The 26,487-nt window shown below is 39.2% G+C and overlaps 2 protein-coding genes across 9 annotated transcripts; one reads left to right on the top strand and one right to left on the bottom strand.

Moving 5' to 3' along the window:
* Positions 1 to 727: 727 nt before the first annotated feature.
* Positions 728 to 21,666, bottom strand: LOC124309279 (sialin). Of its 7 annotated transcripts, none has more exons than XM_046772766.1 (12): positions 21,547 to 21,565; positions 9,871 to 9,976; positions 9,024 to 9,112; positions 8,877 to 8,935; positions 8,264 to 8,733; positions 7,415 to 7,499; positions 4,800 to 5,023; positions 4,525 to 4,674; positions 4,313 to 4,445; positions 4,060 to 4,215; positions 3,848 to 3,933; positions 728 to 3,465 (listed from the first exon to the last, which is right to left on the bottom strand). In XM_046772766.1, exons 3-12 carry the CDS (start codon positions 9,038 to 9,040, stop codon positions 3,238 to 3,240), a joined length of 1,608 nt encoding a protein of 535 aa, XP_046628722.1. In that variant the 5' UTR covers positions 9,041 to 9,112; positions 9,871 to 9,976; positions 21,547 to 21,565; the 3' UTR covers positions 728 to 3,237. The 7 variants fall into 7 exon arrangements, with proteins under 7 accessions (XP_046628722.1, XP_046628720.1, XP_046628723.1 ...); XM_046772764.1 differs by lacking the exon at positions 21,547 to 21,565 and adding an exon at positions 18,858 to 19,209; XM_046772767.1 differs by lacking the exon at positions 21,547 to 21,565 and adding an exon at positions 9,618 to 9,778 and having other exon boundaries at positions 9,871 to 10,071.
* Positions 18,590 to 25,952, top strand: LOC124309278 (uncharacterized). Of its 2 annotated transcripts, XM_046772762.1 has the most exons (12): positions 18,590 to 18,733; positions 22,186 to 22,482; positions 22,569 to 22,709; positions 22,771 to 22,847; positions 23,174 to 23,294; positions 23,403 to 23,570; positions 23,637 to 23,833; positions 23,922 to 24,078; positions 24,579 to 24,742; positions 24,805 to 25,021; positions 25,089 to 25,282; positions 25,530 to 25,952. In XM_046772762.1, exons 2-12 carry the CDS (start codon positions 22,363 to 22,365, stop codon positions 25,627 to 25,629), a joined length of 1,656 nt encoding a protein of 551 aa, XP_046628718.1. In that variant the 5' UTR covers positions 18,590 to 18,733; positions 22,186 to 22,362; the 3' UTR covers positions 25,630 to 25,952. The 2 variants fall into 2 exon arrangements, with proteins under 2 accessions (XP_046628718.1, XP_046628717.1); XM_046772761.1 differs by lacking the exon at positions 18,590 to 18,733 and having other exon boundaries at positions 21,987 to 22,482.
* Positions 25,953 to 26,487: the final 535 nt, after the last annotated feature.

Here is a 26,487-nt window from a genome sequence, read left to right as displayed (position 1 = left end):
ATGAACTCACTCGGTGAGCCGTATAATTTACTAGTTTCAAGATGGTTAATTATAGAGTCAAGTTATTCTTTTTCTTTGTTTGTTCACGATGTAACGTAGCAACGTGTGCGAATAATAATGTTAAATATCGTTACAGTACATCGCGTATCATCGGACGATGCAGCGCGAACGCGTGAGTTGTAACATTATACGTTTACCGTTCTATATATTTTATCAGGATAAACTAAGAACATATTTTCCGTTGCGCGTCTAGGCGATAAGATATTTCATAATTTTCTTTTGCAACATTCTTAAAACATATCCATCTATCTGTTATAATATGACTGACGGCCCCGCCATTATATCAGATACGCGAAACGTACGGTTGTCTATATTATACGTTGTCACGTGAAACGTGGAATTCGAAAGAATAATACATACCGCAGGTATACATCCATGCCCAGATTAGACAAAATTCTAACATGTGTAATAAATTATACATGCACATATATTTTGAACTATGTTTTCTTCTTTTTACTTAGTTTTTCCTTGTCTCAAGGTCAGCTTTATACGTGCAGTATTACACGTACACGAATTTATAAACGATTTAACGAGGGCGAGTTCACCAAAACTTGTTATTTTATATATATTACACAGCAAAGCGAAGGCTCGAAAATATTCAACTCTACAGCAGAGCCCGATATCAAATTATCTCGAATCGAAACACTTCTATAATTTTTTTTTTTTCTTTCTACTTAACGTACATCCTCAAAGTTGGCACGCAGGATCTTGTTACATACATATAACGAGACTGACTCGGATAGATTGTCTATGTACATTATAATTCAAATTATTTTTCTCGTTTTTTTTTTTTTTTTGTTATTTTCATACCAGGTAAATATTATATTTTTTTCTTAAGTAGAAACAGAGCATCACCGAAGACAAAAATATCCAGTATAGAATTGTCGTCCGTTTTTTTTTTCTCTTCTTAAGAAATCCTACAATTTTTCATCTCATCATTGCTTCTACTTTATAGAACCAAAATTATCGTCAAGCTTCGAAGAAATTTTTACAACACTTTTTTTAATCAGGAATTCCCTTTTAAGGCATACAATATTACAGTATTATTTTAACTCCCAGAATAATATTAACTAATTGTTTGCTGCGAAACGAGATAGACAAGGTACGTGAGATACATCTTAGATGGATATATATTCGAAACTTGATCTTACGTATATATGTATAATATAAAATTTGTTCGGCAGTGTCGTTTTGAAAAATATAACTACGTAATGTAACCTTTCTTTTTTTTCTTTATTGATATTGAATTTTGTTCAAAAAATTGCTTGCGACTTGTATTCTTCTTTCAAACCATCCCCAAATTGCTTAGATTTTCAGATCGAAGTTCGTATTAAAATAATTCGTGAATTATTGGCGTGGATCATTTCTTTTCCCGTGAATCAATCAGCCATTACATACCCATGTATATTCCTTTCATATATATGCAATTTCGCACATATCTACTACCTGTACATATTATACACCTGAATTTTTTCTACCCTGATTGAAAATGGACGAAAAATTTTCCATTACTTTTTCCACTCCGATCCTAACGTTATGTCCTTTCAATTGAGAAATCATTGAAAAAATATATATCCACTCACTCGAAACTGAAATACGACAAAGATTCAACGAGTGATTCAAGACCAACTTACCGCGTTGATAGTTTGTTTGTAAATCGACTCGTAGACTTGTTCACAGTTATAGAATTATAGATTCACGTGTATACCTATATACAGAGATGTTTGACGGTCCGAAGTTTTAATTAAAGTGCGAAACTTTCGTTCATTAATATAAGCATCAAATTTTGCATAACCCTTTCAACGAAACCGAGGATTTGATGTTGTTCGAAACAAAAATATCTATAAATCTGCGTGAACTAGACCATAGTTTTTTTTTTTTCTTTGTTTTCGATCTTCATCCGATCGAGCTTCAATTGGAATTACATAATTTGGTCTAGGAGAACAGCAAATGAGGAATACGTGCTAGCTATTATCTTTTTTTCCATCTTTTTTTTCTTCTTGTTTCGTTGTAATCACCGATAAACATCCATGAACGTGATTCTTGCCTAATAGGTTTCGCGCAATGATACGTAAGAACTAAATTCTACAATAAGCGATAATTGTACTTGAATGGATGACATAATCAAAACTGCAAATGCATATATATATATATATATATATATATATATATATATATATATATATATATGTATATGAATCAACTCCATCCTCCGAGATTGCTATTATTTATATTATTATTGTATCAATAATTTTTCTGTCACGTTACTGTCGTTACCGTTATTTTTATGATTCGCGGACTGCTTGCACATCGAACTTACCCTTTATTTTATAACTATATTTATACGATGTGATTTCGATTGAACTGTATACACAAATTTTTCAAATAGCAAGTATTCGCATATATTCCTCATTTTCACAATATTACCATCAATGCTACTACATCGTTATTGTTACACTTTTCTTTAATATTTTTCATTTTTTTTTCTTTTATAATAGTTTAAATCCGATGAGCAAATAGTATCACACGAGCGATCATTATTATCATCAATATTATTAATATTATTATTATTATTATTATTATTATTATTATTATTATATATACACACAATATAACCATACCTGAGAGATCATTTATACTTCTTTCTAAAAATAGTTATTCTCAATATTATACAAATGAACATGATCAACTTTGTAATTACAATAAATTTTTGTTTTTTTTTTTTGCTGCTTTTTTGCTGTTTTTTTCCCCCCTCGATTTTCTTCCGCTTCATCCCATAGGTACGTTACAATGTATTGTAATTATATACTACGTATGTGCACATCACCGATGCGTTTGTGTTTCATATTACATTATACGCGTAATTCGTGAATTTCATAGAAACAGTGTGAAAAAATTATTTGAATGGTGGGAGAAATTTTTTTTTTTTTTTTTTTTTTTTGCGACAAAGATTTACGCATATAACCGTTCTGTTCGTCGTTGCTCGTATTTTCTAACTCGAAGTATTCTACTTACGGAATGACCGAGACGGAATATAGCAAATTGTGAAGAAACAAAATTATGCAGGATACACGAGAGAGGTTATATGCAATATTTTGAAACGCTTGCAGGTGAACATTGTAAATTCTATACATTTAATATTATGTATATATATATATTATATGTACAATAATAAATTTAGGCTTGTACCTGAGACGAGCCGGATCGTTTCGGAACGATTTTACCGTCCTTCTGGGGCGATTCCCTCAAAGGTTGCGAGTCCTCTCTGACGGATTGTGGATATTTTTGATCAGGATAATTCCAGGCCTGGATATCAGCGGTGCCGAATATTTGATATACGACGTAAGTTCCGCTGGAAACGCAGACCGCGACACCGAAGACTTTCCTCCATGCGTCGAGAGATTGCTGGAGGTATGCAGAAAATACAAATTTTTTTTTTTTTTTTTTGAAACGCCGCCGTTTCGTTAAAAATAATACTCTGCCTGTTCCTTCGATCAAAGACCAGGCAATATCTCGTGTCAACTAAAATCTTTTTTGTTTTTATCATTTCGGACGATAGAGTCCATAGATATCTTGCACACCGCAAGACGCCTTTTTAGAGGTGCTTTAAAAATCATTAATTTTACAAAAAAAAAAAAATAAAACTATCAGAACAAAGTTCAACGTTACTCCAATACGTATATAAATTTTTATAACAATAAATTGTAACGTGTCTTCGCGAAGAATCGTTTTTTTCGACCATCAAAATACAAAAAGTGTCGCTGGATGAACCGAATCCAATACTCACGCTGTCCTTGGTCATAAAGCCGGCTACTATCGGCGACAAGAAACTCGCCGACATGTGAATAGTTTGTGCAAAGGCGAGAACTGGACCTGAGAAAAAAATTAAAGAAATAAAAAATAAAAAACAACGAATCAAAATTCAGTCGACGAGTCGCAGTGAGTTAAGAATTAAAAATGGACTGCCAAAGGAGTGATAAAATAGGAGAGACAACCTACCGGCGAGATTTGGCGCGATGTCAACGATGTTCGCCATGGCACCGGCATAAGCGGCTGTGATAAGCGTCACAGCGACGAACCAGACGAATAAAACAAGGACGATATTGCATCCCAGATATCCAACCAGCAGCAAAAGTATTCCAGGAACAACTTGCGCTGGTAAGTGATAAACGGTTCCCGGTTAGTGTCGCGATCGATGCGCGTGAGAAATCGATCACGCGCGACGCTGATCACGAGATAATCGACTACTCACCAACGGCAGTGAATATCCTCCGAACGTTCAACAGCGAGAGTATTTGTCGCGTGACGAGGACGTCGGCGAGGTAGCAGAACGCAACGGAAGCCAGATAGCTCAGCAGGAACGGAACACCGGAGAGAATACCGTTCTGTAATCACACGGCTGGTGTGAAAATCGCACAAGGATCAACGCACCGGCAATATCATGAAATTCTCCCGTAAACTCACCGTCTGTATGTCGAATCCGTGGACGCTCTTCATGTACACCGGACCCGGGATTATGAAGACGTAGTGGACCCATATCCTGCCGAAGGTCGTTATCCCGATAGCCCAAGCCGGCCACGAGGTCAGAATCGCTCTCCAGGGAACCGGCATTCCCTAGAATTCAAGACCAAGGTGTTACACAAGCGTTTCTCGAGTCAAGTTTGTTGGTTTTCTTTGGTATTGGGATGAATTTGCGAAGCATTGGACGATGAGGATCGAAGTGTCGTTGAAATAGTCACCTCGTTTCCACCAACAACTTGTTCACCAACGCATCCCTCGATGTATCGTAGTTCTTGAGGCGATATCCTTGGATGACAGGCGGGAGTGTCAAAGGCAAAGAAGTACCATAAGACACACCATCCAGCACCGATACTGCCGGTGGTATAGAAGACGACTCGCCATCCGAAGTGGTGGATGAGAAAACCGCAGAGTGGATATGTGAGCCCGATGCCGATGCTGAACCCTGAATATAGATCATCTAAATTTTAGGCGTTAGCTCACCCCGATACGTAGTTTTGAAGGAGAAGCTGAAACATGACGCTTGTCGAATGGGGTGCGGCAATCTCGTATCACACGATCCGTGACTTTTTTCTCGTTACAGGAAACGCGGCTCTCAAGTCCGGAACTCGTTTACTCTGTAAAGCGATTTCAAGTGGCGATTTAGTATGAGAGAGGATGAGGTTGTCGTTATGGCGGAGCTATTATGGTAGGACAATGAAACTTCTATACCTGGAAAAACGATATTATACTGAAACAAAAAAGGAAATCCGATCAACCTGAAAACTGGTACTTTGTTTAAATACATACGTGTGTATATGTGTAATACATATATACGCACACACACACACGCGCGCGCGCACACATGTATGTATATATATATATGTATAATATACCGCGTTCACATTGGCAAATCAATCATCACAACCACCTTTGCACCTTTCCATTAACACATCATTGTGCAGATGTAGATTCGCGTTGCGTAACGCAAATAAGGATATCGAAACAATGACGTGTTTCTCGACGATATTTTTATCAAAACTCTTTGCGGACGAAGTAAAATGAAAAGAAGAAAAAGGACTCCGCGGGTACCCTTATGGAAACTGGCATTCAGCGAAACTCTTTGAAACCACCTGATTCTAGTAGCCTATTGCCAGTAGATGAAAAGTGCCTGAAGGCACTATGCCCCAAAAACTCAGGTTCCTACCATTTTCTAGAATCACGTCCTTGGTATGCAGAGTAATGAATGTTTTATCCCGTACAAAGATCGTGAATAGCAAAGAAGCAGTTCAACAGATTCCCTATACCAGTTCCCATAATCGTGCCCACGACTGCCCCGTATCTTTTCCAGCTGGAACTATTTTCAATTCACACCATTGTCCTCCGAAGGGCCCTTGATCCAAGCACAAGTTCCTTTTCCAGCAAAAGTTTTCCAAAAATCATACGTAGCTTGCTGGTAGTTTTAAATGTGCCGCGGGATCACGACTCCTTCAGTCGACGATAGGTGTTGAGGCCTTACCGAACTAAAAAAGTAGAGTAAGCCTCACAAACTGATTTTCCGTTCCAACTACCAAAAAACAATCGCCGATAGCGCAAAATTGTTAGGCGTACCTCGTTTTTCGTAATTCCAACAATATTCAAACAGTTTTTTTTTTTTTTTTTTTCAACGATACCTGCTTTACTCAATTTTTCTAGTCACTGTAACGAATGAAATTTTTCTCAGTGTACGACACGACATATAGACTAGAATAAAATCAAGAAAAAACCGACGGTACCGACAACTTGAAAGGTATAGTCAAATCGAGGCGGACTAAAGTCGTGACTCGTGACATCATCGAATGAATTATAAAGCAAACTCTCCAACAGCTGTATGCTAATTAACCTATAGCTATTATTCGTCCGTCGAATCGCAACGACGAATGACGGACGTAAGAGAGAAGTTAACCATTCGCACGTTACATGCAATATCATTGATTCGAAAAACTACACCACCCAAGTATAAATAAGGTACATAATATACAGCAGCGATGACCGGCGTATGGTTTGGATTTACGAAGAGCGTTGCTCCTTTCACGTTAATACGATACAATATAATATAATATATATATATATACATGTGTGTGTGTGTGTGTATATAAGGTATGGATATAAAACTGATCGTTGGGTCCGGCTGATTCAGCCAGGCTGGAAGTATACTCGGCCATTCTCATGCTGTTGAGCGGTCGCTGTTGAGTATACCCCGCGGTCCCGAGAATGAAAACGGAACTGTCGAGCTAAACCAATTTCAACAAGATTCATGATTAATTCCTCATCGCCATTTCACCTCTTTCGATCAAGTCATTCGGAAACAGGTACGACATTATGAAACAAATGTTGGGAGGGTTCAGTGATTGCCGAGACATCGAAGCTGCGAGTTATCACTTTCCGGATATATATGTATAAATATGTAGATTCGATACGAGTAATTGAAATCGGTCGGTTTGCGAAAAATGTGGAGGAAATATTGACTATTTTTTATATCGATGATAACCGGCATTTTCGTTGCACGACTCTGAAACTGAATAGGAACAATGGGTGTGTTTTTTGGAAACTAAAATCGAAAGTTTACGATAATTAACATGATGATATAAGTTTGTATATACATATACGTATGGTATAATATATGCGAACAATTGGTGATAATTAAGAGTTATTTCCGTGCTCAAGGATTTAGCAATCAGATCGTATGTAATAAAATGTATGTAAGGTTGAGATAATGTGGCAATGAAAGTGTATGGAAGTTTCACTGTAACATAGAAAGAAAACATGTCTTTAGTTTTTCTCGAATCCTCTATTTCAGGGTGACTTCATCGCTTACCTTGGAAAGATGACATGAACCTAGATCGCTCTGCCGGTGGTATCCAGTGTCCGACTATGGCGTACATCGCCGGCCACGTCAAGCCCTGAACAAAGACGCGTAATATTAAGTTGAAATTTGTCTTCAGGGTTTATACCTAGCCGGGATTGTGCGAAAATCGATTTTATTTAATTTTACTTTCGTAGTGTAGTGTATATATTCAAGTATATTGACAGAAAATTTCACGTCGATCCGGCAAATATTATCCAAGTTACGCGGACATGTGCAAAGTGCTTTTGAAACTTTGAACCCGTTTTTCTCAAAACTCTCTTTTCAATACCGGCGAGCAAGATTTTTCGGAAACGGTTCCACCGATCGGTCTCAAATTTTTAGTGGAGAGCTTTATGAATATATTTTTCAGTCCTTGATCGAAGGTTTTTTCTCACCGATAATTATTTTCTATTTCATAAAGAAATTAAGGCGAAAATTTTTATGGAAAATCCAAATTTTTTTCCGAAACGCCGCCGTTTTGTTAAAGATTAATACTTTACTCGTTCCTTCGATCAAAGACCAGACAATACCTCGCGTCGACTAAATTTTTCTTGTTTTTTCGTTTCTTGCTCACCTTGCGAGACGCGAGACGCCTTTTTTTAGAGGTGCTTTAAAAATCGTTACTTTAACATATAAAGAATATGAGAATGAAGGTCAACGTCACCCCAATGCGTGTATAAATTACTATAATAATAAATTGAAACGTGTCTTGGTGAAAGATCCTTGAAAAATTCCATTTTCTTCCGCCTCCCGACCAGGCACAACCCCACAAGTACCCTAAGACCAGACTTTAAGAAAGGATGAAACGCATGGTCTTACACTTGCCGCCCCCTGAATGCTCCTCAGGGCGATCATCGCCCCGTAATGAATGTCAGCTGCGGTCGGCATGAGGAAACTACAGATAGCTGTGAGCAGTTGCGACCCACCAAAGACGGTCTTGGTACCAAAGTACTGGGTGAGCACCCCCCCGACTATCTGGGATAGGATGTAGCACCAGTAAAACGATCCGACTATCGCCGACTGGATGGCAGGACTCCAGTCGAATTCCCCGAGCTCCTCCGGCGGTGGAACAGCCGTCGTGTTCTCCTCCGACCACGTCGTGTTCTGGGCGACGTAGCAATGGGCGACGGGTTTCCCCGGAGAGGTTTCGTTGCCGTCAGCGCTAGCCGGCGGAGGTACGGGCTTCGCCATGGCGACCATGGTCAGGTTTATGTCCATCCTCATCATGAAGGAGACCAGGAAACCGGAGAAGGACAACATGTAGAGCACGACCCTGGCCGGAACTATGTCTGCGGGGATAGAAAAGAGCGATGGAAAGTGGTTGGAAGCGGTATCGCGTTCTTTTATAGTTTCCTGGGTGATTCGGTCGGCCAAATCCTCTCCGAAACCCCAATTCACACTCGGTTTTTGTAACGTGACTTTGTTTGCTCACCCGCAAGCTTTCGCAGACTGCACGGCGATGGCTGTTTGTAGATGGTGGTGTCGCGGTACCTGAAACGGATGATAAAACGTCTAACAATCCAAAATCTCCTGCTCGCGCACGCAGCTTTGTAATTATTATTTTTTCCAAACTTCTCACCTCTGAGGATTCTCCATGATGTCTTTGGCCTTGGTGCATCCAGTTTTTGACCGAATTCGGGACCGGATACTCGGTTATCACTTCAGACGCTGTAACAGGTACGGAACACGTTGAATGTTAAATTACTCCTGAAAGGTTCGATGCGTTCTAAAGAGAGAAGTGTTCAAGGTGTAACGAAATTTTGTGGCCAGTGGAATGTGCCTACACTGACTAATTCGCGTAATCACTGCTATGCAAATATACAAACGACTAGCGTGTCCGATGATAATTTTGCAACTCAGCGTGTCGGATATAGACGCATAGTAGGTACCGGTGTAAATGGATACATCGAACTTCGCCGCGTTACTATACAGCGTGAATAATTATTACACATAATATATTCGTTGTAAAATCCTGACGTGGCATACGCAGAACTAGCCTCTGGACACCAACGGCAAGAAGCTGATGCTAATTCCGAATTTGACATGGCTTGGACGGTGTTCTTTTTTCATTCGTTCCGACAGTGTTGCCGTTTCAAAATATAGGTATCACCAATCGGTAGCGAATTTCATTTACTCAACTTGGGCACTATTTGATCATGAAATCGCGTTTAACCGTCAATATTGATGTTCCATGAATTCTGCCTCGATAAGATCCCGCACAGAAACACTTTTTGAACACGAATGCTTGACTTGACTTGACTTAAAGTTCACGTTCTTCCGCCTTCGTCATGCGCCAAGGTCATTTCTTCACCCTGACTTCATCCCCTCGTTATACTTGACGCGAACCAAAGCGCAAAGAAACGAATTACGGTCAAGATGTTTGCTCATCTTTACTTTCGTTCCATCCAATCGTGATTCGGACTTACCGATGTCGGGATGATTGATGAGCATTCCCTGTTCGCAGCTACGGATACCGGATCGAAGGACTAGGCAATGAGGTCGAGTTTTCGAGGAAGGCGGTCGCATTCGGCACTGTAACAACGAGTCCAAGATCAGGAATCGCGATCTCGTGAGAAATGGTTTTATTCCGACGTCGATGAAAGCTATACCGAAACTGACTTCTCGCTCGAGGACCGGCAGGCCACGAGGCCAGCTTGCTCTGCGATTTTACCCCCCTCCTCATTCTCTCTCTCTCTCTCTCTCTCACTCTCTCTCTCTCTCTCGCTCTCTCGTTCGCTAGACGCGGTTCAATTACTCGCCTATCACCGTTTCTCGGACCATGAAGCGTGCTAACGTATGAAAAAAAAAAAAAATTCGAAGGGCTTCTCGATGATGTCGCTGGTAATTGAAGACTGCACGATAAGGGATCGTGCTGGTGTAACGAATATAAAATAGCTGATTTTAGTAATGTTTTTATTTTTTTACACGATTAATATACGCTAATCAGACTTATTCTTTTTTAATGTCAAATCGAAGCAATCGCGAAGAATAGAAATGAAATTTTCTTTATCGTTTGTTTTTATTTATTTATTTACTTTTTCACATCTTTTTCTTAACGGTTGAAAATATCTTGGGAGAAAAATGAGTCCTCGCCATGTACACATTTGTGACCGTAAATGTTATAAGAAAAAAACAAAAATTCGCAAAAGATTATTAATCGGTATGAAAGCCGCTATCTTGCTGCGGAGTTTTTTTTTTTTTTTCACCTTGCTGCTTGACAAAGAATGGAGCGAAGAAGATTGTGTCCAAATTTGAGACGGATAGCTTGAAAACTTTTCCTCCCGACAGTTTATAACGTTTTGAAAAACCGCGTTACGAGTAAACGGTTAAAAAAGAATAGAAATAAAAGTAAATATTTGAAAATTTATTTTTCCTTCTTCACTAATGATCTTTGATTTGACGTAAAAAAAAATTTTTTATCGTTACACTAGCACGACCCCTTAAAAAGGTTGGTTTGCCAAACATCGAACCTTTTCATAAATTTTATCTCTCCGGCTAGTCGTTTATTGAGAATTCAACGAATCGTGATATTCACAAGCTTCGAAGAACTCATTTCCTCATCTAAAATTCCTCCGAACGATCAAACTTTGCATTTCGTATTCGCAGAGCAACAAGTTCGGGCCTGGAATAAAAATCGTTCCTGTTTGACGCCGAAACTGATATAAATTTACCGCCCAACTACACACCCGAAGATAATCACTCGCCCGCTGTTTTCGACCACGACTGCGAGAGCACTGATTAATTATTTATATGTAGACGCATCACGTTTTTTTTTTTTGTTTTCCTTTTTTCCAGTTTTTTTTTTTTTACTGCGCGTGTTACACGTCCATAAACTTTCCACGTTAGGCATCATGGAAGGGAATCAGAGAAGTGTTATGGGGGTCAATCGCTTGACTCCGGGTGATCAATTTTCGTCAAACTCAAGCCGGCGGTTTCCTGCGAGTTTACCAACACGTTTTCAAAAGTTTATAGATAGGTATACAAACGTCGTCGACCGTTTATCGCCGACAAATAATCGCTCTGAAAATTATTCATCACGTTAATGGATTTTCGCGGTGCGAAAAAAAGAAACATTCGCTGTTTTGCCAAAAATTCTTATCCATATTCCAAAATCAAAACGATAAATTGTACCATCCTTTTTTTTTTTTTTTTTCTACCAAATATGTTTCGTTATATCTGTGTTACAGTTTAATTTTCAAACTGTATAAACAATATTCTGATAAGGCAAAGGTCAGGAATGCGAGGGATTTTCCCGAGGATTTATCAGTAACAGGGATAAAAGTAACAACGACGGTAGTTATTGCAGAAAAAAAAAATAAAAAAATAAAAAAAATTATGATAAAAATAAATTAAGAATTAAAAAAAATTATCTAAACTCAAACTCTTAGCAGCAGCAGATATAATCGATTCATTTCATTATACTTTACAAATGCAGATGTTACGAGAAAAGTCGTCGCCTTTGTTTAATCATCTCTAAATAAGTGAAAAATAATTGTTTCGAATCGTGTCGCTGCTATGCGGCAATATTAAGAGACGCGCAATAATTGAATCGCAGGCGGTTTCATCGCGTCGAGAATTCGGCGAAAAAAAAAAGAAATGAAAAAAAAAAATAAAACAACCTCGACTCGCATAAAACGTCGTACGTACAGTTTTACACATCGATCAGATTTTTTCGCATGTAACTATAAATAATTAAGCGCGCAGTCCGCAATTACATTACTCCGCGTACCTATAATCTCATGCGGCTGAATAAATTATAAGCTTATAAATGATACACGAGCCGGTATATGAGGTACACTTATCAGCGTATATCGATGGAGCTTGAAAAAAAAAAAAGAAAGGAATAATAAAAGAATAAAAAAAAAAAAAAAAAAAGGGAGGCGAAAAAAAAATTCGGCGGACATTCGTGTCGTTGCTCGTTATAACGCTTGGCAGAACGAACTATTTATTGTAGGTATGTTAACGACCTGCGGGGATTCGAGTCGTTCTTACAAAAAAAAAAAAACGCGGTTAGATTTCACCGCGGGAAGTGACGGCGGCGTTGTAATATTCACAGCTCTGCGAACGTAGATTAAGGAGAAACGCTTAATCGTTATCGCAGAGTTCCTGCGAAAGGACAACCTTGTAACAGTGAAAGAGAGAAAAAAAAAAAAACCAACAACAGATTAAAAATATCATAACGTTGAGTAACCGCATCCTTGCAACTATGATAATGATGAAAGTCGTTTATCAGCTTTAGTAGCTACACAAGTTTCCTCATACATTACAATAATACGTATTTGACAAAAGTAATAGGTCATAAACCTTATTAGATAGTTACTAAGCGCTACCCTAATTTTTTTTTTTTTTTATAATTATTATTATTATTATTATTATTATCATCAATCGCGTATTGCAATAATTTTATTTTATTTAGCATATATTATACGAGACGCAACAAATTTACACATTTATGTATGAGCAGAGATTTATTTTACTCGATCATTTCTTTTATCGACATAAAATTTAGCGCTTCTGGCATATACATATATATATATATCACTGATTTTTATTCTTCTCTTGCATGTAATTGTAAGTATTATTGTCACACCTTCAGATCCTAACTTTTTCTGCTTCTACTAAACGTTTCATTATTTCTAATTTCAAACTACTTTACGCAATTTCTCTGCTTAAATTTTTGTAAAAACTTTCAGAACACATTCGGTAGATTTTCCTTTCGCTATGCAATAATCCCTGCTACGTATATATTTTTATATCTGCTTTTATATCTTCTTAATACTGTCAACAAAGTAAGAATTAAATTTAACAACTATTCCCATTTCCTCTAAATTACTAATTATTCCATTTCAATATTTTACTTCTTTACAATCTTTATCATTTACTTTGTCTTTTAACGTTTCGTTTATCCTTTTTTTTATTTTTCATTTCCATCAAGTTTCACTTCCACGCAGTCCTTTTCTTACTTTCCTACAAACGTCCGTAGTTTAATTCCTTAGCTGCTGAAATACTTTCCGGTCACGCTCGTCCTTAGTCACACAAGCCACTTTATGTTCCTCTTGTCCATTTTCTTTACCAGTTTCTCTACGCATTCACCAAACCATTATTTTCCCTCCCATTTCTGTCTTGGTTGATTTGCGTTTTGCGATGCAGTTAAATCGAGACATTTGAAAACAAGATACATAATATTTGAAAAAAAAAACTTGTCAACCGGAAGTTCTACTTCAACGATTATAAATAACATACAAACGCTAATATTCTTTGATAGATTTTAGAAGACGAATAAAAATTCATTGTACATGTATGAATAATAGTTGATAATTGAATGTATAATTTTTTTCACACATAGTATTAATTTTATACGGTAACTTTGACATACTCGAGAGAAGAATATCTTTTTTATCACGTTGTTGGAAATTTTCCATCTGTTATAAAAATTGATCAAAAAATGAACGGAAATTGTGTAAGATTTTGAAAATTCGGACGTTACAAAGGGATTGGAAATAAAAATCGAAGCTTTATTCCGTCGAATTCTTCAATTATTGCTGGAATCGTTGATACATACTTTACGTTTGCGGGGCCGATAAACTCGCCGTTTCGGACATCGTGCCAAGATTACGCAAAATAACGCAAACTTATCCCGCGCGCGTGTGTATTCGTATATATTTACGTGATAATATTAACGGCGCAAGAAAGAGAACGAGTTTACGATCGTAACACTCCTCGTGTAGTGTGGATTATTACATATGTATACCCGGCCTTGGATCGATTACACCCACACGTATTTACATATACGCATGCAGGGTATGGACGTACACACAGAGTCGAGGCTTGGATAGTTTGGACACGTGGCCTCACCCCGCAGTGCTCGATGAACGGATTAAAAAATCATTTCGCACGAAGTGTGATTAACATTGTTTGAACGGTTGACGATTTTTACCTTTACGTTTTTCCACGATTTTCTTAAATTTTTCAATGAAACAGCGATGCATTGTCGAAATTTTAACCGTTCTCGGTCATTTGTTTACCCCGTAAAGCAAAAATAATAGTCAGTTTGCTCGGTCGGTAAGGGTAGGAATACTACGTGGCCTTAAGTTTTTTTATTTATTGCGATCATACAAGATAAAAATGCGTTAAAGAAAACAAAAATACGAAATGAAAAAGCGATGTATTGTCGAAATTTCAATCGTTCTCGGTCATTTGTTTGCCCCGTAAAGTAAAAATAAGAATCAGTTCGAAAAATGAAACTCACGTTTACTTCTCAGCTTGCTCCACGGTGTTCAACCACTTTTAATTTAACTATGCATTAGCGCTGATTAGATTCAAGTTTTACCTTTGAGATTTTTACCTCCGTTTTGCAATACAGAACGGGTATTAAAAACATTCGAGATAATTTATTATCTGATAAAATATCGTCAAGAATATTTTCGCAACTTTTAATACTGTCAAAATCGATCGCCGTCTCGTTTCGAAAACTGTCGAATAATAATCAGTAGCTGAAATTTTTAATCGGATGATTCAGCAAACGTTATTTAGTAATATACTTATATATACGACACGTTACAGCTATTCGAGTATAAATTAAGTATAATAACCGCGTGCTTTGACATCAGAAATTTGTTTTCGTTCGCGCGTGGCGTTTCTTCTAAGCGTGTAAAAGGAAAAAATTTACATTTTTTCAACTTGAATTGCTGTAATTGCTCCCTAAAACCTATTTTTTCAAACTATTGTCTTTTTTCAACGCACAGTTATGCTTAATTTCATGCGCTACGGAGATTCATAAAAAATAACTCAAGTTTCTTCTGCGCATCGTTAAAATTTTAAAGATTATCACACGGTACCGGTAAGCGTTTTATTCAATCATTCAACCAGCCACTCGAACAAATGGGCAAAAAAAAAAGAAACTTACCGATTGTATAATATACCTACGGCCGGTGTTATTTTTTCATTTTTAACTTTAATGTTATTTTTTACAACCGAGTTCCCGAGCGTCGTGGCAAACGTTGTGACGAATTGTTTAGCGTTTATTTTTTTTTCTTATTGCATACGTATGTTGTTCGCTTTAATAATCTGTTTTTTTCCTCTTCCTCCGAAATGTTTTTTTTTTTTTGTTTTTTTTTTCAATTTATTTATTCATACCAAGTTTGATGTTTTTATTTATCGTGTTACACGATCACGTGCATATCAGGTAAATAAAGAACGGAAACTTGAAACTTGTATAATAAATTCACGTGATTTGACTGTGGACAAGGGGGAGGAAAAATATTCCATCGAATTGAATATGTGATGATGATAAACTTTTTTCTCAAATTTTTCTGAATAACCGGTTTATTGACTTTTTTTTCGTTATCGAGTGAGAAGCAGGTTCGTAATATGTGACGTTTTTTTTTTTTTCTCAGAAACAGCTGGGCAATATTATTTTCATTTTATCCTGTAAACTGTGCTTATACGACGATAAAAGTTTTGAAAGCCCTGCATAAGGAATAATGCTGTTTCGTTAAATAACACAACGTACTAATTATTAATATGGTTCTTGACAATAACGCGTGTCCATTTGCTCGGTTTTAAATTAGGCCCATGATTCAGCCACTTTGTTAATTATCCTCTTCTCTTCGTGTATCACAAATTAAACACGCTTCAACAATTATATCGTCGTTAGAATAGCTTATGGCGTTAGAATCGTTACTGTTATCATTGTCAATTGACGAACAGAAGCATGATATTATCGCACTGCACGCGGTCGAGAGATAATAATTTGAAACAACGGATCATCATCGTGAATTAGTTTTGCAAAAGTATATTATAAATCGAAAAAGTATCGAGCTGAGGAAAATTTCGTTTTTCACAGTAACTAGAAAAATTGAGTAAAACAGGTATCGTTAAAAATAAAAACTGTTTGAATATTGTTGGAATTACGAAAAACGAGGTACGCGTAAACATTTTGCGCGATTGTCGATCCTTTTTTGGTTATTGCAAAGCAAAATCAGTTTGTGAGGCTTACTCAAATTTTTTTAGTTAAATAAGGCTTTAACGACAATTTATTGTTGCGCAAGCGTTTAATTTTCGTAACAGTTGCAAGAAAATATAGTAAGAGCGATAGACTTTCCGGTAACGGCTAGAAAACTAACTTTCATTTTCTACCTAGAACTATATTTTTCGATCGTGGTAAAAAATGAAAATAGTTAAGGACCGAGCGGTAAACGGAAGTAAAAATTTCTCTCAGTATGCTTTGCGAAAATTTTTTTCTTCGACACGTGTGCGATTTTTCCATCGCTTTTCGCGGGTTGAAAAATTAGCAATCTTCGGTAATCGTATCCGGCAATTATTCCACAAGTATAATAATTCACTGCGGAAGAAAATTAAGCCGGCGTCGCGACGCGTGCGCTCGATTCACTGCTTATACGCCGAGGAATTCGACGCTCGTGTTAAACGCCGCCGGTTGCTGCCTGATCGATAGGAAGAGAGCCCACGTTTTCAGGGTACAGGGTCAAGTGCACGCACTATACGTTTCGCGTCGACGATTTTTTAAAAACGCGGATCGTAATCACGCCGTATTACGCCGTAGAAAGAATTTTTATTTTTATATTTACGAATATATAAGCGTTAAGGTAAACTGAGTTTCCATACTGTTACAAGCAAACTTGGTACAAGTTTTATTGTTAGTCAAAAAATTCATTTGCTTATTTTTTAACCAGAACTGTATATTTTCCGGTCACGGTCAAAGGTGAAAATGAGCAACTCGTTATCAGAAGAAAAATAAGATGAAGAAGAAGACTGAAATTGAGACACTACTATACAGATGTTTACTCTAATTTCTCATGTTTCATCTGTAAATGCAATGAAGTAAATGAAAAAAAAATAAAATGATTCGTGTAGAATGTGTTTATTGAGATAACGATTCGTGGATGTAAGATATTATAATATTTCGACGAATTTATCTCTCATTTATATTACAATGATTATTTCGCAGCTGTATTAGTTGGTATTCCTTGCATTTAGACTACGCGTATACAAATATATTCCAATGTCTACAGGGCATCGCATTTATATGATTTAATGCCATGAATTTAGCCAGCGCTGATATGGTTGGGAATTTTTTTTCATCGCGCTCAACTGACTGTGAAAATGGAGAAAATTTCTAGCTTAGGTGAAGATAATTTTTTTTAAAATAATAAATGCTTCTCGACTCACGCATATCACGTTCGTACTGATTAAGAGTCTCTTTAAAATTTTTAAACACGTTACGATACATGAAATACGGTTCAAGGTACGAGTGTTGAGTTCGTTTGACGAAGCGTGTCGTTCGTAAAGAAGAAATTACAGTAAACTTTTTTCTCACCAAGTAATTTTTCAAACCAGTGAAATTTAATTCGCGACGTCTCGAGTTTTTTTCAAATGAAATAAAAGCATACCGACATCGACAATTTGGCATGAAAATTTCCATATTTCTTGAATTTTGAAACGAGCCAAAGTCACCGGTTCGTGCCGAAAATTTGTTTCAACGTCGCGGAATAATCGCCTTATTTGGAAAATAATAAAAATACTTTACCGAATCCGCAGTGTCCGCATTGAAACAAGGCGGGGCCGAATAGTACGGATTATTACTACTAGTCAGACCACGCGGCGCGGCTACAATGAATCTAGTAGTGTAAGCCGGAAGCCGCCAGACACGAAAACTCGAGGCTTGGAAGATCTTTGAGTTTGTCGTTCTCTTAACGAAGCGATAGGAAGACTATGACCGAATAAGGAATTATAGGAGGATGTAGAATCAAGGATAAGAATACCTACTGCAAAAACGACGTGCGTTGTAGAAGTTCAAACTGATTCCATCAATTCGTTACCGTTATGGAACTATTCGACCAAAAAAGAGAGCAATCTGCGTCAATACTATACTACAAGGAAATGGTTTAGAGGAGAGTATAAATACGGTATACGATAATATTTTCTAGAAACAATCGTTGCGTACATACACACGTACGAATTTTGCGACTGTAAATGAGACACGTGAAAGGAGGATGTGAATTTTAACGTTGCAGATACCGAGTGTCTCGCAATTACAAGCGGCTGACTGTATATTATCGGTTGGTCAGCATTCTGCCCCATATGTTACAACAGCTCTTAGTCTATGCTCCAATAAAAACGCGAGTCAAAGTATGACCGGTGAAATTTAAAAACCCACGGATAAAGAGCTACTGTATCACAGAGAATTGAACCCATGGATCAAAGCTCGCATCGACGGATGTTTTAAGGCCCGTTTCGTCTCTCTTTTTCATCTCGTAACATGGTATATGTGTAAGATTATTGCAATAACAAAAAAAAAAAAAAAAAAATGGGCCCACTGACAATGAGCAAACGAATACAGAGCCCATTTTGTGACGATTAGAAATCCTGGGAGCATCGCTGGGCACTGACTCACCTCGATCCTAACTCCCCTCAGTTCCTACGTTCGCCAAAACTCTTGTCGATCTGGTCCGGCGGCGTTGTCAACTGCACGACCAGGGTGCATGTCGGACCTCGGTATCATCCGATTTGGGCCCGGTCTTCCGGGCTGAATGGGGTGAAAATCGGGCCCCTCGACTGGCGCCGATGTCCGGACGCCTGGCGTACGTCGGATTTTGAGCAGCTCGACACGTGCGGAATTAAACCGGGCGTTGCGGTGGTGCAAAAGTCGCGTTTGCTTTACGCGACTAACGCAACCTGACGCAATGCGAGCGAGACGTGACGGCGCGGACTCGACGAGACGAGGAAAGGCTGACGACGCTCGTCGACGTTGGGAAACTCGCGGTGCTTGCGACGGCACGAGGCTTCGCACGCGAACTGCTGTCACGTGACCCGACGTGCCGAGACGGAACCGCGATCAATGCGACTCGACGAAAGGCCTGCGCCGGTCAAAGCGTCTGACCTACCTGCTCGAATCGATCACTCGGTCGGACGTCAACGGAATCTAGGGACTTTTTTCACGTCACGTTTGCCGCCCTAACGAGGTTATAGGTACCGTACACACCTTCGTAGAAGGTTCCTGCAGGAACGCAGGAATTCTCAAAGACGGTATGCCGTCGATTCGTTTTCATGCAAGAACTCGAGTTATCGTTTAACGTGTTACGATAAAACAACTTTTTTTTTAATCGGTTGTTCGAGATTTATATTCAGTTTTTGAGTATCGCTGTATTTTTTTATTTTTTTTCTTTTTTTTTTGCACGATCGGACTTCTAAGATGTCAATGACGATGGTTTCAGAAGTATCATGATCGTTCCGTAAATAAACGTTGTTGAAAATGCTGGTTTTTATAAAAGAAATGGGATTGTGGGAAGGTTACGGGGACTGGAAAAGTGAAAATCGGTAATCATGGGTTTTTTGGGGTCCGCTGAAAACGAATCCGACGTCAAAATTTCAGAATTCGAAATAGCGGATCCAATATGACGAACTGAAAATATAAAAATTGATCCTATTCGCTCGTATGAGATCGGACACTTCGAATTTTGAAACTTTCTCAAATCCGACCCGATTTTTTAAATCAGCCACCTCTCGAATATGACTGCAAGGAAAAACGTATGCCTTAAAAGATCAAGAATTTTATCCAGTGATTTCAATTCTTAACTAGTTGTTAAACCGTGATCGAAGAAGATCGCGGTATTTGGAAAGTTTTTGTTAATTCAATCCAAGTTGCCTGATTTTTTGGAAATTTTTTTTTTTACCTATCTTACAATTTTGTTTATACACTTGGTGGTTATTTTTTCCAGTACTTTATCACCGTTTTCCACTAAACAACTTAATTTCGTTAGCCTATTTGTTTAATTAATTTTCCTGCCAAAAGAGATACAGAATCATGGTAATTGACCTTTTTCCCTCCCAGAGTGATCGAATCGTTTCAAACTTGGGCAAACTATGGTGTATGCAATTTTGCTTGTGTGCATGGTCATCGACGAAAAATTTGAGAAAATATCACAATCGAAAACGCAACTGATAATTACAATTGTCATTCCTCGTTCCTTGCGTTTAGTGGTCGCCATTTTGGAACCGGATATGACAGCGCCGGATGCAGAACTCAGATTTTAATCGGTGAATTCCTCAGAAGCAATAAATTCACTGTCATTTCCGTAAAATTGACGATACGATTTTCCATAAAAATCGCAATATTCTTCCATTTCCTACCGTAACCTACCGATTGCGCAATAATTGCATCGAGAATTCTTTAACCCGTAATTTAATTACCATTTTGCAATTAGCTCTCGGCAGGAAAAAGAATGAAAAATACACGATCCGTATATCGTGAATGTTATAATTATTGCGTAAGAATCCGCAATCATATCGCATTAATCTCGTTATTCTCTTCCCGTGTCATACAACAACAATCCGATTTCGTAACTTCTTTTCCTTCGTTACAACATCGACGAGTCGTTGATAAATTGCCAATATTTAACAAAGTCGTACAACGTTTTGCATATGATTGATCCGGCCACGTGCCCTGTCCATGACTTTATCGATCACGCGAGTAGTCTATTGTGCGGTAGACAATCTTCCCGTGCGTCATTTCCTGGTGTTCTGCAGCCTTGATGATACGTCGTGAAAAAAAAAAAAAAAAGAAAGAAAGAAAAAAACAAATCACTCAATTTAATTTCGCGAGTGTTGCGGAGATTCGCTAACGATTATACATCCGCTCCGAAGGAAGCTGTCAGCGTCGATTTCAACAACTCGATTTTGTTTTCCGTTCAACAGTTTCGGCCCTACAACCTTTACCAGTCAGTCAGCTTCTCACTAATGTCCATTATCCGTAACACCGTAAAAATACATGGATCGTAACGCGTAACGCATAAATGTCGCTAAGGTTTGAAAATAGGAAAAAAAAAAAAGGAAAAAGGTTATAAATGTTGTGGTCAGGCTGCCTCGTCAAAGGTATCCACCTCGCCCACACCATGAGCCATCAGAACCTTCCGTCACCGCACCGAAAAAAACAATCCAAACATCCGGTTCCCGTGTCTCGTCGTAACAGCGTCAACAAGTAATTATGCCCGGTCATATCGCACTGTCGGAGATTTTGATAAGCGAAAAATCGACGGATCGTTGTGTCGTTCAGGCTGAACAAAGTGACGTCGGCATTGTCTTACCTCGAGGATCCCGACGACGTTCAAAAGGCGAATGGAAACGGTTCACCGGATTGTCGTCACCCTCGTTCTTTGATCAAGGCGAAACCCTCGTCGAGTACCGTAAAAACAGCCGGAAGGTCGAATGATGTGATAAGCGAGGACGAGGTCGGCTCGATGATATCGAGTATCAGGTGCAGATTGTCAGCCTCCGATTTCGATGCGAAAAAACAGCCGGTGAACGCGATTAAATCGGCGGAAAATTCACCCTCGCAAATCGTCGCGCAGTCTGCGAATAATCGTAAAATGGAAAGAGGTAAAGCTGTGTGTACTTTACGATTGGTGATAACGGTGTTCCGTCTTTGCGTTCGCTTCGGCCCGGTTTATCAATTTGCACTGTGTTCACCGGCACCGCGTTCCGTGATTTAATAGCTGTAGCGATGATATTTTTTTTTACCCGCGAATTAATTGGACTCGTTAACGAGTGTCGTCGAGCGTTCTTGGAGGCCTGGTTAAGGATGTATTGGACGTACATTCTCAACCAAAAGTTAGTCTCGTCGACAATATTGAATACTTTGCGATAAGATGAAAATCGGAAAAAATCGACCACAATAAAGACGATAAAGTTATCACTTGTCAATAAATTGTTTAATAAATTATCAGGGAATGTTTTCTTTTCGTTGAATGTACGAGCCGGTTGTATTAATTTCTAACATTGTTATAAACAATCAAAGTGACGCAAAGTTGAAAAATCTCGAACCTCTGCAGTTAAACCTTAAGGAACAATCATGTTCGAATCGTAAACCACTTCTGACTTAACCAGAAAGCGCCCTGGTCGGTATGATCGGTAAGCAGTTGTATCTAGCGGAAAGTCAGATGCAGAAAATGCATCTGTTGATGTCGAAGGCCGACGAGCAGCTGAAAGAGAAGGATCAAGAAATCGGCCGCCTCAAGCGCAAGGTATGATACATAATAGGTGCGACGGTGTTGCTCGTTGGACTCGTATTGTTGAATTTGAATATCGAAACCTCTTCGTGGTCCGCAAGGTCAGGGAATGGGAAGCTAAGTTCAAGCACCAAGAGTCCGTCCATAGAAAGGAGTTGCAGCGGGAACGGAAACAGGTCGAAGACTCCGAGTACCTTTACAAACGATGCCTCGTGCTTGAGCACAAGATCTACGAAATGGAGGTTCGCAAACAGTCCTCAATGGAAACATTCCAAGGATTATACCGCTGTCTTATCCTTGCAGAAGTTCCTCGGGGACTACGGTTTGATGTGGATCGGCGATTCGGAGAGCGGTTCCGATTCACCCAGGGCAAAATCGATGTGAGTGCTGATCCTTTCTGGTCCTGTAAATTATGGAGGGTAGAAGGGGTGAGGAGGACCATCTCCGTGTGTAGAAAGTGTCCGTAAATCAGAGGGACGAATTAGGATGGCGTTGTTGCAACGAAAGATCCACAAAGCGCCGATCGGATTGTTTCCTTAACTGCTTATCAGCGCCGATCTGGCGACTTCAACTTGAACCATTATTTCGCGATTCTTGGCGGACACTTTCCCGGTCAAAAACCCCTACGAGATACTTCTCCTTACCTCAACCCTGCATGGTGTAATTGAACCGTTTAAAGCAACTGATCGGCTCGTTTGTGCTTCAGAAACTACTTGGAGACCTGCTACCACCAGCTGATGGCAAACATCGAAGAGTTGAACTTGGCGGCGGGTAAAGGGGAGGTTCATGTGCAGCGAGAAAAGGGTGGAAGCCGAGCATCGTTCAAGGTGAATACGTCTTGGGACATGGTCGACGGTACCTGATGGTGTAAAAAAACGAAAGGTAAATACGTCCAAGTCTACAAACGTTTCCTCATCCGTTACGCTTTTCCAAAGACGTCCTCCTGCATGTCGCTCAAGTTTTACAAGAACGGTCTCGTCGTTCAAAACGGGCATTTAAGACCGTACGAAGACGTCGCTACGGCTTCGTTCATCCGCGATATTCTCGACGGCTACTTTCCCTCCGAACTTCAGCAAGCCTATCCAAACGGAGTTCCGTTCAAGGTGAAATATCCATTTATGCCTATGCCGAGAAATCGTTGATTTAAAGCCGCGAGGAATATTCTACAGGTCGAGGACCATAGAACGGAAACCTTCCAAGGTGTGGGATGCGGGTTTCCGGGCCACGGGCATCGGTTGGGAAAAGTTCATCCCGGTGGGAATGGAATGGCCCTTAAACAGGGAACAGCGCCGATCGGAAGAATCCAACGGCAGAATTACTGCAGTCTGAAACCAAGCGTTCCGCCACTTTTGACCATGAGCGCAAAGTAGGCGATAGTTGTGGATGATTGTAGATGCATGTAATGTAACAAACGACTTGACGTTATTTTCCGCGGTCATTGACCGCGGTTGCAGATCGATCAAGTCCAAGAGTTTAACCGAACCGCCTTCACCACCCGACATACTGCAGCTGAGGTCCCAAATTCTAGCCTCTCATAACAACAATTGTTCCGACTCTCACATCCAGTCACACATTAACGCCGAGCTTGGACTAAGCTCGCGGAGTGAAAAGGTATTTTCTACATCTGACGGTGTTCTTAAGGGGTTGTACTCAGTCAGGAGGCCCAAAGTAAGGGAATTTTCTAGGATTTTTCACGAAGAGATGTTTCAGTTTATTGATATAACAATTTACAAAGATACTGGGGTAGTGTTGAACTTTATTCTGATACTTTTTATTTGTAAAAGTACTGATTTTTGAGCTGCTAAAATTTGAGACCGATCGGTTGAACCGTTTTCGCGAAATCTGGCTCACCGACTTTGAAAACATAGTTTCGAGAAAAACGCGTTCAAAGTTTCAAACGCTCCGGGGAGTCTTTGCAAATGTGCGCCTAACTTCGAGAATACTTGTCGGATGAACATGAAACTTTCTGTGCATATGCTCGAATATACATGTAGGTACATAAAAAAATTGAAATGAATAAAAAACGATTTTCCAAAATCCTGATTGGGTAGAACCCCTTAATTCGGAAGACAAGCGAAATTAAGACTTTGAATAACGTCGATGATCCGCAGAAGCGTGACATGGCTACAAAAGACGCCGAGTACCACATTTCGTTGCGAGAAAGAGGGCTCAAGTTCGAGAACCGCTTTGGTTTCGGTTCTCCGAGACTCGCAAGCGGAAGTAGAACCAGTCATCACAGTTCGACAGACCGATCCACCGACCGGATGTCACCGAGGTAATTTATCCGATTGTTATCCGACGTGATTAGGCGATTCTTTTCATTCTCCCGTCCTCCAGTCGCCTCGAAAGCTCTCGCAGCTACGACGGAAGGTCGCGTTCAAGGTCGGCAAGTTTGCCTGGGAAACGACCGAGGCTTTCCTCGCTATCGAACCTCAGGACTACGTCCGGGAGTCAGAACGCGTCAGCTTCGAAGGTGTTCGATTACGCGAGCCTCGGCAACGGCGTCAGGAAACCTCGAGCAACCAAGTCCGCAACACTGGAGAGAAAAGGCTTGGTAAAGTCGATAGCGAGCTTTATAATTTGCTGAATTTGCTGTTGTCTTTGCTTCGCATATCTCGCAGGCCCCGCTGCTTCACCAGGTAAACGAACCGACTGGAAAACCCGACGAAATGAGACTGAAGATCAGGTCTTTGAACGGAAGCACTTTCTACCTTGTCCATTTGTGCCCCGACGATACTGTCGCCAGGCTTTACCAACTCCTTGACACTTGTCATGCCAAAACTCGGCTGCGAGGATACAAAGTCGTCGTAAGCGGGTGAGAATCGGACGTTTATAGTTAGATTAGTGAAGGAAATGAGCCTTGATGTTCATAAGGAAGGTGTCCCAGGTCGATATCCCCGATTTGATTTCTTTTGTAATATGTTGTAGTAGGCTAAAAACTAAGCGACACGTTTTTTTCTTTTTTTTTTTTTCTTTAACCGACATTAAACACTTCAAAAGGGTGAAACCATGCTCCAAATAAAAAATCAAAGTTCAACAATTTTCGCGGATAATGTCTTCAGGTACGCGCCTAAGAGATTGGAACAGCTTGGTGTTTCTCTGAGGGAATACGGTATTCTGAGGGACAGCGTTCTCCACGTTGTAAACGACTCGACAATGTGATTGCAGCAATCGATACCGATGGAAATGACATATGAAAACAGAAATATGATATCTATACACCGTAATTACGTAACGCGATTACAATGAGCATAAACACGATCACCGGCACAGGTTTAAATGCGATATTATCGATATTGCAAACTTATACTTTTTGTACAGCTCTTTGGACGCGAGAAGAAAAATAAACGCGTATATATATATGTATATGTTTGTGCTGTCAATATGCAATAATTGCATTCATTCGGTCATTTTGTGGGACTTGTTTTAGGTATTCTCTTTTTTCTCTCGTGTTACTCGGCATGACGTTATCGCCTTTTCATCACAGATTTGTGTATGGTTGTCGCAATGGGGTTTTTTTTTTTTTTTTCTTACGCTTCTCATATTTCAAGCTCCAAGATCACTCAAGGCAATCTTAAGATTTAAGATTAGCCGTTTTGCATTAACGGGACTCCTCGGGGTTTCGCTTACTGGTTTGATGAATGCGAAATAGAAATTTAGGTCGTGGTCAAAGGGTTCAGAGCCAAGGCTAACTTCTTCTTGGCGAGGCGGGTTCAACGGCTTCTTGTGCCGATGGATCAAGTCACATGTGGCGTATGCTAATATAGAAACTAATTTAAACATCTGCCAATCCAATTAAATTGATCTTTATTTCATATAAACATACAACCACCTCCCCTGAACTCGTTAATAAATGTCAATTCATTTGCATCGGTAAACAGGTTCTATCAATCTTATACCTTTTTAGTGAAGCAATTTGGCATTTGTAATTAATTTTTTTCCTTAAACGTATTTAATCATGTTTTTCATTTTTTATTTTTTTTTCATCTTGATTCATTTGAATGATCTGTCGGATAAAAA

The sequence above is a fragment of the Neodiprion virginianus genome, chromosome 7 (assembly GCF_021901495.1).
Source record: "Neodiprion virginianus isolate iyNeoVirg1 chromosome 7, iyNeoVirg1.1, whole genome shotgun sequence".
Classification (NCBI taxonomy): domain Eukaryota; kingdom Metazoa; phylum Arthropoda; class Insecta; order Hymenoptera; family Diprionidae; genus Neodiprion; species Neodiprion virginianus.
The sequence above is the reverse complement of the archived record's forward strand: the minus strand, read 5'-3'. Positions and strand labels throughout refer to the sequence as shown.

Coding starts and splice junctions, on each gene's coding strand:
- LOC124309279 (XM_046772769.1), bottom strand. Junction 8,734..8,876: donor CAGTCTGCGAAAGCTTGCGG/GTGAGCAAACAA, acceptor CTATCCCCGCAG/ACATAGTTCCGGCCAGGGTC. Junction 4,675..4,799: donor AAGTTGTTGGTGGAAACGAG/GTGACTATTTCA, acceptor CTTGAATTCTAG/GGAATGCCGGTTCCCTGGAG.
- LOC124309278 (XM_046772762.1), top strand. CDS start 22,363: ATGATCGGTAAGCAGTTGTATCTAGCGGAAAGTCAGATGCAGAAAATG. Junction 22,483..22,568: donor TCGGCCGCCTCAAGCGCAAG/GTATGATACATA, acceptor GTGGTCCGCAAG/GTCAGGGAATGGGAAGCTAA. Junction 22,848..23,173: donor TCACCCAGGGCAAAATCGAT/GTGAGTGCTGAT, acceptor TTTGTGCTTCAG/AAACTACTTGGAGACCTGCT.